Raw genomic sequence first — 18,983 nt, forward strand, 5'->3', positions numbered from 1 at the left:
TGAGTTACAAGGCTCTGCTACACTTGTTGCTATGAAAGATTTTTCCTACCTTATTCATTAGTAGCTGGATGAAGAATTTCTGAAGGGAAAAAAAAATATTTAAGCTTTCCTCCAATTTGCAAGATTTGAAGCCTGGTTCTGCAGGACTGAAGTCAAGATAGGTGCTTAGATACCATGTGGCAAGATGGGGGAGAATTGGAAATTTCAGTTAGTATTGTTTATAGCCATACCAAAACAATCTGTGTTGAATTTTTTTTTTTTTTAAGAGAGGTTTTTAATTTGTGGACAGTCTTTCCAAACTTGCCCGTAAGTCCTCCAATACAAAAACGTATAGTTTGTATTAATTAAACACAAATCATATTTTAACAACTCTGGAATATATTTTCCAGTTAATGGTAGGACTATAGGACACTGAAAGGAACATTAGTGAAGCTGTTGCACAGTAATTGGTTTTAAAGCAAATTGAGTTTGAAAAGGCAAATGCCAGAGTTCAGTCTGTAGAAAGTTTTTCTTGTTTCAGAAGACTCAGATACATTACCTGATTTGCTGCAAGGTTTTGAGTGGAGGCTGGGGAACTGTCAGTAGTGTTTTTAATAATAGGGGTTAGCCCATTTCATTTTTGAAAATTTTTGTCGACTAAGAAGATATTCTGTATTTTAAGTGATTCCAAACTACTGTGTACTATTTTCTTAGAATAGTGGAAGTGACAGAAAAACAGAATGAATATGGAATTTAAGACCTTGAAGCCAAACACAATAAAATAAAATCCATTTAATAATAGAATTCACCTCTTCAGTATGAAACAAAGTAAAAATTTAACAGAGTAAAAATCTATTTATATTTAAGTAAAATGTACCATGTAGTAGCTTACTAACATAAGTAAGATATGCTGTTTAGTCTATTAACTCTGCTGACTTGTAAAACTGTCCCAGCTACAGAAAAAAAAACTACAATCTCTAAAGTTACTGTCCATCATCATACCAAAAAATGGTAACCAAAATTCTACAAAGAATAAAACAAAATACAAATCATCACCAGTAAAATATAATCTTTAAATAGTCACCAACTGCAAATAAAATTTTTAATAAGTTTTGTCACCCCATTATAGCTTTATTAATATTAGTTAGAATAAATTTTAAATTATCCTTTAAGTTACTAATTTAAAATTAGAGAATACTACAACGAATAACTGTGCTAACCTCCTTATCAAATGTACATAGTAAAGCATTAAGAGATACTTATTTTTATAATAATTTGCACTAAGTAAAAAAATTTACTTATATGTAAGCAAGAGGGGGATGAAACAAAGTAAAAATTTAATGGAGTAAAAATCCATTTAGATTTAAGTGAAATGTACCATGTAGTAGTTTACTAACATAAGTAAAATATGCTGTTTAGTCTATTAACTCTGCTGTACTTGTAAAACTGTCCCAGCCAAAGAAAAAAAATTCTATCTCCAAAGTGAAAAGATAAGAGAAGTCCCTTAAGTTCAGAAATGAAGGAAAAAAAAAAACAAAGCAAAAACAAAAAACAAAACAAAGTCTGCAAGAGATAAACAAAAATATTAGAGAGTTCTCTGTACAAAGCCAACTACAAATTGTAACACGAAATCAACAAAATAAATATACATAAACCTATTGTAAAATTCTATGTATATGTAAATTAGTAAAAAGTAATAAACAAAGATCAGAAATCCTCAAGGGCATAAATGTCCTTTAAAGAAAAACAACCTCCAAGTGTGCCCAGCACTATAATAAACATACCGCCTCTACAAATCTGTATTGAAATTATAAAGTCTTAATTTTTCACCACAATTCAAGTATAGGAAATCCTTGGTAGGAAAGCAGACCTTAAATGCATAAACATATTTTTACCATGACTTCTCAATATTTTGGAAATCATTTTCTCTCATTTTGTCCATGTTTAGGGTTGGGTTTTTTTCAATTTTCTTTTCTCGTATATCATGGATGAGAGACCCAAGCACTGTTTTGTAGAAATGATTTGTAAAAGCAGTCATGGAAAATATTTTTAAGATATCTTGTGGTATAGAAATGTGCATTATTTATGCCGTTTCTCTAGAATTCTTTCTACTTTGCATTCAGTACTATTTCACTCTGTGTGTTCTTTCATTTTGAAATTATATAGGGAACAACACTAACAAGTCCAAGTGTGATTCAGTCCCTAGGAGAGCAAAATAAGCAGTAAGATAATTTGAGTAGGTGATACTTATTTACAGCAAAAAGTTAACACCTGGTTTGGCGATTTTCTTTCTTTTGCAGCCACAAGAGATGTTTAAAAGGATGGTGGTTTACAATTCATCATTTAGATCTAACAAAAAACAAGTAATATAACATTTTCCGTGTTTTGTGTGGTACTTCTTGTTTGACTGATCATAGATTTAAAACTTTTCTTCCTAACTCTGTTGCTCAGTTTCTAAAACAGAAGATGCAAGACAGCCTTAGTGCATGAGAACTGCTAGTCTTTGTAAGATTTAAGTGAGTGCCTGTGGCTCCTGATAGTCTAGGCAGAAGAAGAATGAGAATAAATTCCTTCAGGCTGAACCATCTGTAACTACCTATATGGTTAAATGTGACCTTTAAGATAGCTGAACACTGATAACTGATGTGATACTGATATTCCTAAGATTTCCTTGTTTCTTTTAGTGTTCAGCTGCAATGCTTTCAGTGATAAAATACTTTATCAGATTAACAAATACAGCTATCATCATAACATAGTTACTGGTAGGAAATCAGAGGAACTAGTGGTGGAAAGCCCTGTTCATTCAGCCTTCCTGTATTGTGTAGGATTTTCCTGCTGCAGTTTTACTTTTGCTGCTTTCATCTGTCATAATGATGAAGTTTTCATCTCTTCATCTTTGTCTGGCTGGTGGTTCAATAGATCGCTCCTTGAAGAAGTGAACTTTATGCTAAACTTCTCTGCTGCTGTAAAATGTGCCAGTTTCTGTACAAAACCCCTTTGGTAGTGCAAGCTAAGTTAGATGCATTGACGTTATATGAAAAGTTGGCACATAGTAGTGACCTCATAGTGAGATTTTGAGTGGTAAAACATTAAGATTAATGTTAATTTTTTTCTTCTTTTAATCAGTTTCAATCTATAGCTAGAAGGGAAAATTGACTTTAGAAGATCCAGCTTTGAGATTATTTATTTGCCAGTAAATGCCAGTATGTTCTGAATATATAATAATTGTGTTCTCAAAAGAGGTGTTTTTTGAAAAGCTTGTTTTTTCTGGTCATGAATTTCTCTTTCAATTATTTGTTTTTGTTGCTTGGGTTTTGTTTGTTTGTTTGTGGTTTGTTGTTATTTCTGGTCTCAATTGCTCTTGACTATTGTTGTTAGAAACCAGCGAAGCAGCATCATTAGTATACGTGCTTGTGTTTTGGAGGTTGGTTTTTCTTTAAACAGTAACTTCAGCTTTCACCTGGAAGTCCAGACAGAGAGTTGTTTCAGTGCAATCAAATATTTTAGTGTTCCATTTTCAATTTATGCTCAGTCTTCTGAATGTTTTTGTAAGTCAAGAAGGGATTTGAATGCTCTTAACTCTTTTCACCTGAAACGTCCTGAGTGCTGGGAGGGTAGGTTTGGGACTGTGTTTTTCACTTGGTTCTCCTTGGTTCATTAGTCCCTGCTTGGATATGCAGTGCACTCTCTGATCTCTGAATTTGTGGTGTCCATTTCAGGGAAGATTTATTACAGTTCAGTGCATGTCTTCTTTCTGTCTTAGCAATATTTGTACATTATTGGATCCAGATCATATCTCTGATACATAGTGATATGAACCCAAGGGGAAAACAGTTTAGGTTGAATATTAGGAAATGGTTTTTCACCCACAGGGTGGTTGGGCACTGGAAGAAGTTCCCAGAGGCACCAGCCTGACAGCTCAAGAAGTGTTTGGACAGTGCCCTCAGGTGCATGGTGTTACTTTGTGCAGGACCAGGAGTTGGACTTGATGATCCTTGTGGGTTCCAACTCAGGAAATTCTGTGTTTCTATGACTTTTGCTTGCAGATTGTTTTAGTGATTTTTTGTGTGTGTGTGTGTTTGTTTTTGTGGAGTTTTTTGTGTTTTTTCTTGTTTAAAGATGATTTTCCCAGGAAAACTTCCTTCAAGGGCAACATGTGTTTTTCATGAGGACAACCTGGGACAAAGAGTTCACTGACTTCCTTTAGACTACATAATGACTTAGTGACTTGGCTGAGATTGGAGTTCTTTTATCTAAATTACTTGCTCCAAACCCATAGATATCTACTCTAGCCATGATTCCAAAAGGCAATACTAATTCAGTTACTCAAAGTGTAAATTGTTTAAGTGGATTTCATTGTAAAATGTTTCTCTTACAGTTTTAGTTAAATGGTTCATAATTTTAATACACTTGTAAGTTAATGAATGATTGATGGAAGTTTTTTCCCCAGGATGAAATTCTGCCCTTGTTGATATCTGTGATGAAATTCCCATTTATCTGGTTAACAAATGTAATGCACTGTAACAAACTTAATGTAAAGCAGTACTGTTATGGGTGAGATCAGAACCCAGAAAGTTCTGGGTTCTAGTCACATCAAAATTAGGCAACCAAAAGAGGTGATAAAGAGTATAGCAGAGGAAGCATTAGTATTTTCTGCTGCAACTTTGCCATTTAACAGCCAGCCCTTAAATACACCACAGGAATCTTAAGCTGTGTGTTTGGTTTACAAGTAGAAAAAGGCTTAGGTGAGTCTGACAGTGGAATTGTCTTCGTTGTCAAATGGATCCAATAGAAAAGAGGGCAATAATGAACATATCAAGCTTGATCATGCACTGAACCACTGGTCTGTGTAAGGTATTGGCTTGCCTGCTGTGTGTCTGCCAAGGATTGTGTGGTTCTGTGCTCCCCTGTCACCAGGTTATTGCAGCTTCAGGCCACAGGAGTGGGAGCTAGGTACCTCAGTAAAGAGGCCTTTCTGAAGGTCTGAAGTCCTTACTTTAGCATGCAGGGTAAGTGCAGAGCTTTCATAAATCCCCAACACTGGCCATACAGTCTCACCCAGTAGCTACTAATACTTCTCAAGAAACTGTACTCAAACACCATCCTGATTGCTGGTGCAAGAACTCCCACCCTTGCAGAAAAGGTAACTCTTGCTTTCCCTACAGTCTTGGTCTGACAAGGGTTAAGCACTACGTTTTGTGGATCCTCTCAAAGCTTAAAAATCTTGCTGTGCCTAACTGCAGTATCATCCTCTGCATTCCAGACATTCCCTGACAAACTTTTAAGTCCTCACAGAACCATACGAAAACAAAAATTATATCGTTGTCCTGCAAATTGTCTAACAAACTGTTGTCCTGCACTTGCTTGTGGTATGGAGCCATCCCCTGAAACTCCACATCAAGAGGGAGAGATGGGGGCTGAAAAAGAATCCTAAAACCCAGACAGTGTGGAGTGGTGTGTGGTGAATTGGAGCCTGTCATTTTTACCTGTTACCATCCAATATGTTGATAATCCCAAAAAATATTGCTCCAAAGAGTGTGGCAGAACATACCTGTCTATGGTGCTTTCAAAATTTGCTTCTGTTCTGTCAGGTGTAGAGAGGAACTGTGGAGCTGACAGGTGGTAAACTCTTCCTCAGAAATGCTCCATGGTATGACCAACTCAAATTATTGATCTGTCATGAGGTTTTGAAATGTCTTCTGACTGTCAGGATGGACTCTTTGCTGTCTCTCTGGGCTTTTCTTCAGTTTCTCTCTTCTTTCATAGCTTACAGAATTACATGTTCTCTCACTAATAAATAAGATGGCATTTGTGTATTAAGTGTGTGAGTGAGTTGCTGCTTTTGCAATTAAATATCATTTTATTCTCAGGGCTTCCAGAAGTATGTGGAAGATTTTGATCCATATTCAATGGTAAGGAGAGAATTTAAACATGCCTGACTGTTTAATATTAAATAGTCTGGAAAAAAGCAAAATCCTTGATTTTGAGGGCTGGGAGTAGGTAAGACGCTTGTTGCTTTTCTGGGTCTTGTGTATTTTTCTTTTCTAGTCATGTTGAACAGGAGCGTTCTTACAGGAAAAGGTGATGTGGTGTTCTGATCTTCCTCTTACACTATTTTAGAGGAGGAAAGGTCCCTTTTCCCCCAGAAATTACATAGATCAGCCTAATTGTTTTTTGTTTCCAAAGTGGAAATGATTAATAGTTATATCTTTTCACAGTTTACCCCAGACCAGATTATGGGAAAAGATGTAAGGCTATTACGAATAAAAAAGGTAATTACTATGTTGGTTGATTGATATTTAAAAGGTTTGTGTAAGCATTTTATGTACTAGGAAGAAGGAAAGATTAAATTCCTGTTAATGCCAAAAATCAACAGACTTTTATGAACTAGAACTGTTTTTTTTCATAGGAAGGATCACTGGACCTTGCAGTCGAGGGAGGAATTGATTCTCCAATTGGAAAGATAGTTGTGTCTGCCATCTATGAGGATGGTGCTGCAGACAAACATGGTGAGCAACAATGGGGAATTTGAATGCTGCTGCAAAGTGTTTCCTTACACTTGCTGAGAATGGTTGGCTGATTTCACAGCGTGGTACTGAAAGGCTCACTTAGATTGCCCAAGGACCCAAGTTCTGTCTCAAGTTCAAGGGCAGCCCACATGTGCTGCTAAAATTAATCGTTATGTAAAATTTGTAAAAACCAATACCTGATTCTCTGTTGTATTCTTTAATCAAGGAATGTGTTCTCTGTTATTTCCAATGACAGTTGTAATACTTCCACATGCAAAGCACTTTCCTGACCATAGCTACACTACACTGCTTAGTTTTGTTCTTTATGCTACTATAAATAGTAATTTGTCTAGCTAAGCAGCTGGCTGTTAAAAACCCAACTGAAACCCATCTCCTAAAACCCAACTAATGGCCAGAGCCTCTGAAGCTTAGCTCTCGAAGGCACAAGAACATGCTCGATACATCTGGGCTTTGCGCCTGGTGGGAAGTATCTGCCATCCTTTTCTTGAGAGCTCTTGTGATGACCAGGTCAACAGAGAGGGCAATATTCCCTTACACTGTCTGCTGTCCTTGTCCCTGCCTGCACCTAAGTTCAAGTGAAAACATTGCTGTGAAAACATTTCAGTCATTTGATCTCCTCAGTGCTCTTTTTGGCCACAGCAGCCCTTCATTCTTTTTAGGATCTCTCATAACTAAGGCTGTCCTCTAATCATCCTCTTCAAATCCAGTTCCAGTTAACTGGTTGTGCTTCATTCCAGATTGGCAAGTCAAAATCAGTTCTAAGGAACAAACACTACACATACACTTGCAAAGAAATGACCATCATGCAAACCCTTGACAAATGCTATTTTATTCCTTCAGGAATTTAATTAATTTTTGCCATTTTTATAGAATCATGGAATTTTTTGGGTTGGAAGAGACCTTACAGATCATGTAATTCCAAGCCCCTGCCATGGGCCGGGACACCTTACCCTACACCAGGTTGCTCAAAAGCCCCATCCAGCCTGGTTTTGAACACTTCTCCAGGGTTGGGGCATAGTAGTAACATTCTGCAGTCAGTCACAGTTTGTCAGCTGTACAGCTGGATTACCCAAACAGGCAAGCTGTAGAAAATCATATTGAACTAGTTTCTTACTGGTCATGATCAATAAGAGATTAGTTTGGCTTTGCTGTGCTTAAAAATTCCTTTTGTGTTTGCTGTAGCAAACTTACTACCATTTTTAGTGCAATCCTTCACATCCAGTGAGAACTTTTCATTATAGTCAGTACTGCACAAATATGACACAGAAAAGGCTCCTAGAATTTTGTTTTGCTTATGTGTATTTGACACATTTGTCTTTTCCCCAGGAGGCATAGTGAAAGGGGATGAAATACTGGCTGTAAATGGCAAGATATTAATTGACAGCAAGCTGGCAGAAGCACAGGCAGCTCTAGCAAAAGCTTGGAACATGGGTGGGGTAAGTAACCTGGAATACTACTTCGTTCTACCTGCAGAGCTCATATGAGAGCTACTTTTCTATCATGACATTGTCACATCAACACAAAGTTACGAACATCAAGAGTAGTGGGTATTTCAGGTGCCGTCAAAGTAAGGTAAAATCTGCAGAAGATGCTAGTATGTAGTATCTCTGAAAACCATGTGTGTAACTTACTGGGAAATTTCATGGGATTTAGACACATGTCAAGATTGGTATTTAAACACATTCCATTCTGAGTGTTTATAGTACCTTTATATGTAAAACCACTCTTTGATATTGAAAATTACTTGCAAGCTGATTGGAATTTTCTGATAATAGCTTATCTTTGATTTCTTGATGTATAGGCAACATTGCCCTTCAGCTACAGCGAGTGTTTCCACAGCAAGAACTGTTCTCATTTGTCAGAGGACCAATACAGCATGATTCTTAGAATAACTTTTTTTTAAAAAAATGTTGTTGCAACAGTAGATTTTTCTTTAATTTCAAGATAAAAACCAAACAGCTCAATCTTTAAATGGTCTTCCTATAAAAATTTTTAATACAGACCTTACTCCTTCTCTCTGTGGTTTTCCAGGAATAGATTACCTCCCAGATTCTCTATCTGACATTCCATGGTGCTCCACTGGCCACCTCTAAAAGCACTATTTAGTAGCAGATGTTTGCCTCTGCTTTTCTTTTTCAGGACTGGATTGACTTAGTCATTGCAGCATCACCTCCAAAAGAATATGATGATGAAATGTAAGTGTAAAAGCTTTTTTCTCTGGTGATTAAAAGCTGAGTAACAATAGCCAGTTTGCTTTTTTTTTTTGGTCACACATTTTTCAAGTATCTCCTTCTTCTTATGGACTATATAACCTCCTGCTTTACATGGTTGCTAATTTGATAATTATAAGTAGCTGTCATGCATTACAGCAGTGGTTCCCAGACTGCAAAATTGTGTTTCTCAGAATTGGCTGTACATGACTACACACTCATACTTTCAGTTTAAAATTTGAGGATTTGGGATTTGTTTTTTTTTAGAAGCGACACTTAACTTCAATCTGAATCATTTGCTATATTCACATAGATCATAATTTAGGGAAACAAATCCCTCTAAACATTCTGCATCATAACCAGACATTTAATTGTATTGTTTGGTTTGTTCTTTTGTTTTGTTTTTTTTTTCTTATTAGATTGCAGTTATTGTTCTTGTCTAAGCAAGCTTATGTAATATTTTCAAAAGAGATTAAGGGATTTGGGTGTCTTGGCAATGCTCACAGAATCCTTGTTTTAAAGATAATCAGCTTAGGTGTGAAAAAGAAGAATCTACAGCTACAAGTGTGATAGAGGTATCAAGTTTATACAACTTGCTTTGGTTTGGACAAACAGTTTCACAAGCAAGACCCATATTTTCAAGTTTGATTGAAGGAGATTTGAAGATATCCTTACTACCAAGTAAAATGGCAGAGCAAGGTTTTGTAGTCAAAAAAATCTGTTAATCTGGCTCTTGTTCTATGCAGAATACTGGAGTATTAGTTGCTGTAAATCAGTTTTACTGGATAACACCAACTGCAGGTTGATGTGAAATTTTGTTTAATACATGCACATAAATGAATGGGATTAATGGGCAAGGAAATAACTGTCACTGTTATTTTTGTTTTCATATCTTGTATATGTAGCCCTAGCATTCCCTCATCAGCAGTCAGTCCCAACACACACAGAAAGGTTTTTGAAGGCAGTGCACCTGTGTACAGACAAGGGTATCTCCTGCAGCTGTAGCCACTGCAGTGTCCCTCATGGTGAATAGCACACCTGGCTTAACTTGACTGGCCATTGTGAGGCTGTGTTATTTTTTTCAGCATGTGCCTGCCTGTGCATTGCTTGCCATCCTTGCTTTTGTTCTTATCATGCTGGAGCTGGAGTGTTCTTTGGGCTTTTGCCATGCCTGTGCTATTAAAATATAAGTATTTAGTTTCTACTTCATAAAGGCCCTCAGAGATCCTCTGCAGAATTGGTTTATCACCTGCCAGAGTATTAAATAAATAGGCCCTGTCTAAGCAAGTAGGATTAACCTAATTTTCCTTATCTGTGGACCACTGCTGTGGCTTTGTGAGTTCATAAGTATATAAGCAACTACAAATTATTTTCTTGTGAAGGCTTGTCCAAAGAACAAGTTTCCTTTTGGATTATTCAGTGTGCCTGTAAACAAGTATTCACGAGTGTTTGGTTTTCAGTGAAGTTTGTCTCTGTTATTTTGTCATATACCTTTACAATAGGTTTGGTCTGAAATTATCCTTGTCTCTGAAATTCAGTTTACTCTGTATGGTTTCTCTGTGGCTATAATCACTGTAAGTACAGTCATAGATCTCTAGAACTACCAAGGTAAGATTTCTTGTTGCATGTGGGTCTTCTCATTATTACTTATAATACAAATCAAAACTACTTAAGATCCCATTAAAAAAACTGTGCTTACTAGAAAGATTTAAAGTTGCCCAAGAGATAACAACATGTTTCTCATTATCTTCCCCCCCCCTCCACAGGACATTTTTTTAAGGAAGACTACAACTCTTGAAATGGAGTCTCTCCTCAGCAAACACCCATTGCTCAGTAAATTAATAGGAAATCAATAACCACATGAAATGCATCTTTATTGACTGACCTGTAAATTGAACTAGAGACAACAGATTCTTCAGGATAATTTGAATAATTTATTATCATTCTATAGACATAGTGCAAAACTTTTTTTGCATGATGATTGAAAATAACTGCTGACCGGCATAGTTCAGACTGTGAGCGCTCGATCTCTTTTTGCTATTTTGAGGGGCCAAATTTTGCAAATCATCTTTCAGTTTTCCTGGAAATAGACTCTAAAATTACAAATGAAGATAGAACACAGATGCCTGTTCCCACATGCAACACTTGTGAATACACATTCACAGGCCAGTTTGGGTGTGAAAAGAATTACATTTTTACTTCCTAGATAGTGATTTTCCTGGGAAAATGGAAAAGTACACAGGTAACTTCTGTTCTCATATTCTTGTAGCTCTCTTAATGTCCATTTTTGTTTCTCAGTTTTGAGGCTTTTTTGACCATAAAAATCCTGCTGGTGAAGGAACTGGGAATACCAGGAATGTGAGAATTATAATCAAATAATTTTGATTGTGTTTCTCATACAGTATAGAGGATCTTCTGTATCAGCAGAGTAAATAACTAGCAAGTAGCTCAGATAAAATCATTATGCGTAGTCACATCCATACTCCCGAGTATTTGTATTGTTGGCAAAAATTCCTCCCTCATATAGTCATGGGTGGGAAATTTGTGTATGATTCACAGTCTTCTGTTTTGTACTTTGTTGTCAGTGAGCCTATATATGTGACTAAACAGTGCAGGAAGTCACCAAGTGTAACTTCCTGCTCTTGGTGACTGTGCCTTAGGTTTCAGTAAATTCCTCAAGACCATAAATTCAATACCAGCTTGGTTTTAAGTATTATTACAGTTGTAGACTTAGTAATTATATTATAGAGACACCTCGTAAGAAATGTCATTGTCTTTTTCCTTTCTTGTACCTGCCAGTTTGTGTTCTGTTTTTCATGTTGTGTTTAGATTTTTCTCACCTGTTCTACTGAGAGACAGTTCATTGGTATGTCAAATTCCCACTGATATTGGTATATCATATTCCCACTGATTTCAAGGTTTGGAAGCTCTTCTCTTCTCTAGCATATAAAAATAACAATTACATTACTGAGAACTCTGTACTTATATGCAAATGCTTACTTATGCTGACTTTATTTGCAGTATTCTTACAGTATGCCAATTAACGTGTGTGGTAGAGTATATATGTTAGAATATTTCAAATGTTGAATTCTTACAACTAATTCAGAAATAAAATTGCATTTGCCAAATGGAAGAAGTCTAGTTTCCTATTTGTCTCTGGGTTTGTACATCACAGTAATAGTTAATCTGCTAAAGTACACAGATTTCTGAATTTTTCTTCAATAACAGACCCACTTGCAAGAGATTACCACCCTTGTGGAACTCATAATTAACTTTACACAGGAGGGAATTTTCCGTTGGCTGAGCTGCGGTAATCTTTTACAGAGGTTTTGGGGGCAAACCTGATCATTTGATAGCTGGTAAGCTACCACAGTTGCTACAGTGTATTTTTTTGCTAGGTCTTAGCGTGCATCTACCCCAGCCTGTAGACTTCCTAACCACAAACTAATCTAAATGCTGAATGCATCAAGATCAGCACCAGGAGGAAATTGCAACAGGATGTACTTCTCCTACTGCTTTCGTTCCCAGTTGCCTACATACTGCAGCCATCTGGACTGTATGACAATGCATCAAAGAGATGAGTGGTGCTATCCAATGTTCTCCCAAGGGCTGCTCGGATGTTTTGTACCAGCAAATAGACAGCCACAGTAATGCACCAGTAAAGAACTTCAGTGCTTGATTGTGCTAAACACTGTCTCAGCACACTAAGAAATATTACACAACAAAACTTAGAGGTTAGATATTAGAACTATTTATCCTGGTGTTATTTTTTCAGAGACAGAAGAAGCACAGAAGACTGAGCTGGGAAATCTATGGGAGTACCAGCATTTGAGTTGTAGCCTTGCTTCTTAGACAAAGGATTATCTTTCTTCTCCCCATCTATCCTGTTAACTTGATTTGCTTGGATACAGCTTAAAATGCCTGAGAGGCAGTTGAGGAAATAGTTCCTGCTCAGTTCTCCAGGTATATTAAGAAAGTGCTGCTTTGAGAGTTTAACCTGTATTGCTTTAGGCAATGTAAATAGGTAGTGTCAGGAGAAAGGAGGCTGTCACTTCTGAAATCTTAAAATTATCTTAAACCATTAGCCAGGTAGTTTTTTACTGTATTTCTGACTTTCAGTGCCCTAGAACTGCATCCCACCTTGGATTTGCCAGCTAGCTCAAGGGGTTGGAAAATGCTACAAGAAAATACATTTTTCAGGAAACTTCTCTTTCAGTTACTTTGATGTGTGTGAGCAGTGTCCCAGGTGTAAGTAATTTAAACAGGAGTGCCCATTTTGAGTTGCTACTGCATTGTACTTTGGTGGCTGTCAGTTATTACATGTGCTTGTGCCTCATCCCTGTTCAACAAGGCCAGCTTTGAAAAGATAACAGTAAGAGTAAATGGGACTTTCTCTTGCTCAGCCAATGCTGTTTCCTTTGGGAGTATGGAAACTGTGACCTGATGCACAAAGCATGAAGAAGTCCAAGTACTTCACTGACAGTATCACGAATGCTTCAAACCACTTTTAAGAGAAGATTTTTTTTTTTGTTGTTTTTCTTTTGCTGTAATCTCAGAGGGAATATGTGTAGTTTCTCAGAGCTGTTTGTTTGGTTAGGACCACCAAACCCCACTATCTCTCTCTATGGGATAATAACCCAGAGGAAGACTTTCTCAGAACTGTTAACAACCATTCTTATTCCCTCAGGAATTTCTTGGCCACGTTGTCTTTAGCAAACCCTCCACAGCTGCTGAACTGGAGCATGAATTACATTAGAGACTTGTGACTTTCACATTGCTCTGTGAGCCTGTGCGTGCCTCTGTGCAGGCAGAAAATGTGAGACCCTATGGATCAGAACCATGGTATGCATTACAGGATAGGAAATACCATGGTTTATTACTCATATGGATATTAGCATAGGGAGGTCTTTGATTTATTTATTAGTGCCATTCTGCTAATTCATAATTTAGCTATTTATCATGTGGCCGGGGCATCTTTTAGAAATTGTGCATACATTTCAGAGAAGCTAGGGTTTTTTTAAAAATGCTCTATTCACAAACAAATGTACAACATAAGGAGGGGTGTATGCATGAATATACACTAGTAAGGTTTTTTAAACTTAACTTGAGAAACACACATATACAAATAATCTTGGCACTTTACAAAAATGAGACATAACCTCTGAATGTATATAATTTGTTATAATCCCTCTCATCATAAAAAAAAAAAAGTGAAAAATTACGGCTTTGTGTCAAAGGGTGCCTATCTGGTTGTAAGCAGCTTGATATGCAATAGTTGATAAATGTCCTCCGGTTTGCTTCAGCTGTATGTTGACCCTGATAAAGCGTGGACAGATTTTGGGTAGCTGTTGTGGAATTCTTAGCCATCTTTCACCACAGAAATATCCTCCTGGGATCTCTGTTGATATGAACAGATACCTTTACACCATCTAAGGACCAGGTCTAGTGTAGAAAAGCCAGTGTCTTAAATGTAAGTACGTGACCCTTAGAATTATAAATCAGATGAGTCTCTTGTAATCAAATGATGATAAGCTACTAAGTGCTTGATCCTCATACTGAGTTTGAACTTCAGTGTTCTTGTGCTGTCTGCCAGTTTTGTCATTGTCCTTGATCTCAGGAGGTTTCTGCTTTTCTGACTGATGGAAATTTCTGGAACAGATTTCAAAATTATTTTTCTGCAGGCTTGAGATCTGAGGTGGCTCCAGGTGGGCCATTCACAGGTCATGCAAACTTTTTTTAAGGACACTGACTAGAATGCTTGCTTTCCTTCTTCCTAGGGAAGGCATCTAAAGGTTTGCCTCTGCTGGAATACTGGAGGCCTCTGCTAGAATACTTCTTCCTCTATCACTAGACCCAGATTTGATGTGTTGTTGAAGGACACAGATAACAGCACAACACTTTGGTGAGGCTCAGGGTCTACTTATATATACAACAAGGTAACTTGGGCTACTTTTGATCTCTACTGAAATCATCTAGGATAAAAGAGGATGTAGAAACACATAGGAAAAGCAATCTATAAAATTTCTGTTCTCTAGAAGGGAAGTTTTTGAAATGTGAAGCTTCAGAGGATCACAGCTTATAGTTCTCCAAACTGTGATGATGGATGCAAACCATATCATCAATGATTACTGTAAAAGCCACTGGAAGGAAGTTTTAAGAAATTAATTTTGAATAAGTTGCAGACTGGCAGCTCTTGGATATATAAGTCTGAATGGCTGTTGTTGAACTCAGAATGTTTGTCTACATGTATCGCGGCCTGGAGTCCTGGGGGTCCGTCTGGCCCCCGGGGCAGCAGCCGCCGTAGGTGTCCTGGATAGCGCTGTGCTGATGAGGTGCAGCCTGTCTGGCCCCCCGGCTAGCTCCAAGCCGCAGGCTACTTTAGCGAGCACTTGTGGAGTGATTTCAGCTCTAGTAATTTCAGCTTTTAGTAATTTCAGCTCTGTGCTCGCAAAGTGCCTCGGCAGACGCAGGGATGGAGAGAGGTGAAGGCTGTGTGGAGTTCTGCAGAGATGTCTTTATTGGCAGCTTCTGCAAAGGGTTCCAGTGACAGCTCTTCCGCTGAACTGGGCCAAGGTATGGGTTTAAGTAGGCTGTTGAGGGATCGGGAATTGTCCAATGGCTGGGGTCAAGAAGAATATGACCTATAGCCTTACAGAGAGATAACAGGGGTCTGAGTGCGGAAGAGGGGCAGCTCTGGTCCACTCATCATGACTCTGCATTTCTTATCTTAGGCTAGTGACCGCCATGGAGGCCTTGCAGGGCCTCTGACTGCTACATACATGGAAAACATGGAGTCTGATGTCCTGCAGAGAGCTGCTTCATGATTCACAAAACCTGCAGCATGATTAGCAATGGGTATCCCTTGCACACCCAAACTTGATAGATGTTTGCCACTTAGAAAGCAATCATAGACTGAAACAAGCAAAGTGTTTAAGTACATGCTTAAATTTAAGCATATGAGCCAATCCCATTGGCATAGGTTGAGTTCAATAATCCTACTCAGGCTGGATTTTGCTGGATAGAGGCCTGAAGTCAAAATCTGAAGGCAATTGATGCCTTCGTCCTGGACATGCTTAATATGGAAACTTGTTAATGCTCAAGTTCTAGTATTCATACTGAATTTTAGTTCCTCCTCATTTTCTGAAATAATCTTCAAAGGTTATTCCTCCCACCAGCTCCCACTGCCCATTTTCTTGACCTGTCCTCATCTTCTCTTTTCTCACCATTTCTCTTCCAAACATCAGTAAAATTCATTAGTCTTCAATGGCTGTAACAGAGTTTGTTTATATGGTGCTTAGAGTAAAGTTTGGGAGAAGAAGACTGAGATTCTCCCAACATAAACTGAGCAAGATAAAAATCAGACAGCCTTTTTGAGGACAAGGACTTTTCTAAACAGTAAGGAAGTGAGAGGGAAAGTTGCTAATTGTTATTCTTTATGCAAAGCCAAACAGACACACATAAAACCAAGAGAGTTTCAAACTACTTTTTCTGAAATTTTGTTCTCTTTCCTCTGCCTTTCCCCTAAGCAGTTCTGGGTGCTTTAGCACTGAGACCCCACGTTCATGTTGACAACAGCCTGAGGCTTTTGAGGATTAATGCGACTTAACAGAGAGCAATGAACACTAGATATAAAACATTTTTAGAAATACTCAAGAGAAAATTAAGCTTTGACAAAAATCTTGTAATAAGTATTTCCCTGGCGGGGTGAAATAACTTTTCAGGGTTATCTTTTGAAACTAAATAGATTATAAGTTTGCAAATATTAGTGGTTTTGTTATTCTTTCTCCCCCCCAGTATAAAATGTGGAATTTTCAGAGTGGAGACACCCATTAACAGAATTTAATTAGCAGCAATTCTAACCTTAAGGAAGGACAGAGGGAAAGAAAGAGAAATGCATGTTCCCATTTTGATTATTCACAAAGAATTGTAGTGAAGCAGATCTCTGATCTCTGTTATTAACCTGCTAGGACAGAAGAAATTGCATAGTCTTCCTCAGTGGAAATCAGGCACCTCCATCTAAATGCAGAGGAGTGACATGCATAGCAAGAATTCAGACTGAGAGGACACATAAGTCTTTTCTCCAACTAATGTATAAATTTCTCATCAGTCATTTCAGAATTTACAGGTGGGTGCAATATAATTTATAATGTTGTTTTTCTTCTTGGAGAAATTTGATTGCAACAAATTTCTGTTAACACTCATAGGGCTGATTGAAACAGAGGTGGTTTTTTGTGGTTGCATCATTCACAGGGGAAAGTGAATTGAGTGTATTAAGTTGCCATTAGGTTGTAATGTACTGCTGCAGGAAAGCTGTGTTTGTTTGTTGTCAGCTGTGACAATACTCACATTTATTTGCCTCTAGCCAGACAAATAGATGCAGAGATGGTTTTTTTCTATTATGCTATTGAAGTACATCAGGAACTTCTCAAGGATAAAATTACCTGGTGTTGCCTTTTCTAATGGTGTCTTTAAACCCATGTGTACATGTTTAAACAGATGTTTAAAATACCATAGTAAATAGATAGGGAAAAGTGGCTAGATTTATAAATGACACAAAGGGACAAAATATTTTGTCCCTTCTTTGCACTAGGACAATGCAAGTGCCTTTTATACAAGAGACATCACCATTTTCCTATGAAGTAGATAACACCTGAGTATGAAATCTCAACTATTCTTTCTTTAATAATGATGTGGTCTCTTAACCACAGGACAATGATCACTATAGTCAGCTGTGTTCCCAACTATGGAAGAGAGAGGAGCTTTTATCTACTTGTAGGATGATCCTTTCCTTATCTTACAATATCTTGAGCCTTTATTGCCCATATTACAAGCAAATGGGGAAATGGTAAGTGCTTTTTTTATCATGTGGTGAAAAGAACAGTCAATTCAGAACTTAAGTTCACTTTGTTAAAGAAGCCATGGTCAGTTCCAGGACTGGGAATATATAACAAGCAATCTTACTTTTTCTGCCCAATTACTGCAAGCATGTCCTGAGGATTTGTCCCTGGCATACATGAGAGAATGATCCCTCATCAGTGCTCTCCAGCTAGTTGTTCTTGTCTCCACTGCATTGCTGTTATGCTGCAGATGAAAAACAGACAGCTGAGAGTTGCATGTGAGAAACCTCCATGGCTGAGCCTCAGCACTTGACATCGCCCTTCACATTTGGGCTGCCAAAATGCAGACGTGCATAACGTTTCCACTGGCTCATATTGCTGCCTTATCACAGGAGACAAATATAGCCTGGGGAAAGCATGCTGAGAAAGACTACCTACAGCCATGAGAGAAAGAGAGAATTGGGAATAATTCCATGTGGGAGGGAAGATCAGAGTGTGGGAATTATGCCCTACATAGATGGTTCTGTCACATCCCCTTGTAGTGTAAACAATGTCTCTACCCAAAGAGACTCTGCAAAGTCTCTACTCTAGGCATTTCTATCTACTATGTTTTACAAACTGGTCTCATAGGCTATTTATTTGAAAAACTATAGAACCTGACAGTGTTCATTCGTCTTACCGGTCAATTCTCATTATATCCTCAGTGGGATTTCAGCTCTATCAATCACAGTTGTGTTCACAGTTTTTGCACACTACAAATTGACTGCTGCACTCACTAGTCAGCATTGTTTTCATACCTAATGCTACAGATTCAGACAGTGCAACATATGCTGTTATAAAAAGAAAACATTCAGCTCTGAGAAAATATTTATTTTTTTCAGAAAATCTACAACAAAAGAATATGGCTTATCTTTTAAGAAGAGATTTACTATATAAAACATTATCTTCAGCCTTGTGGTATCACCAGTCAGGAAAAATTAATACATGTGCTGAGGGGAAAACTACTTCTGAAAGAAACAGGAATTATTCTCTTTATAACCATTATCAGGAATGCAAGGAACTTTCCCAATTTTTTTTTTTTGTTACCACAACAGTGTAGATTTTTTTTAATTATATGATTTTTTATAATAGGCACATCATATTCCTACCAATAGCTCATACTTTCTTCAGAGCAGTTCTTACAGAGATATCTGCAGCTGCTTTACATCTGCAGCTGCTTTACATCCCATTGATGTGGGTACCTAGAATTTTTTGCTACCACTTGTATCATGATAATGCATGTAAGTGCCACTCAGCATCAGATTCCTGATATGTCTTAAACATTGTTCCACCTCTAAATATTCTTGTTTTCAGAGAAAGAATAATCCTACATACGAATAAAAGCAGAATCACAGAATTGCTAGTTTGGAAAAGATCTCTTAGGTCAT

The 18,983-nt window shown here is 37.6% G+C and overlaps 1 protein-coding gene across 1 annotated transcript in view; it reads left to right on the top strand.

Annotated features, from left to right (window-relative positions):
- USH1C (USH1 protein network component harmonin) overlaps positions 1-10,872 on the top strand; it is a 46,774-nt gene extending 35,902 nt beyond the window's left edge. The window contains exons 16-21 of the mRNA XM_053945670.1: positions 5,850-5,891; positions 6,198-6,251; positions 6,389-6,488; positions 7,836-7,945; positions 8,649-8,704; positions 10,486-10,872. Of these exons, the coding sequence (XP_053801645.1) occupies positions 5,850-5,891; positions 6,198-6,251; positions 6,389-6,488; positions 7,836-7,945; positions 8,649-8,704; positions 10,486-10,498 (375 nt within the window). The 3' untranslated portion in view covers positions 10,499-10,872. The remainder of the gene's footprint in view (positions 1-5,849; positions 5,892-6,197; positions 6,252-6,388; positions 6,489-7,835; positions 7,946-8,648; positions 8,705-10,485) is intronic.
- Positions 10,873-18,983: the final 8,111 nt, after the last annotated feature.

This window comes from Vidua chalybeata, chromosome 6 (genome assembly GCF_026979565.1).
Source record: "Vidua chalybeata isolate OUT-0048 chromosome 6, bVidCha1 merged haplotype, whole genome shotgun sequence".
NCBI lineage: Eukaryota > Metazoa > Chordata > Aves > Passeriformes > Viduidae > Vidua > Vidua chalybeata.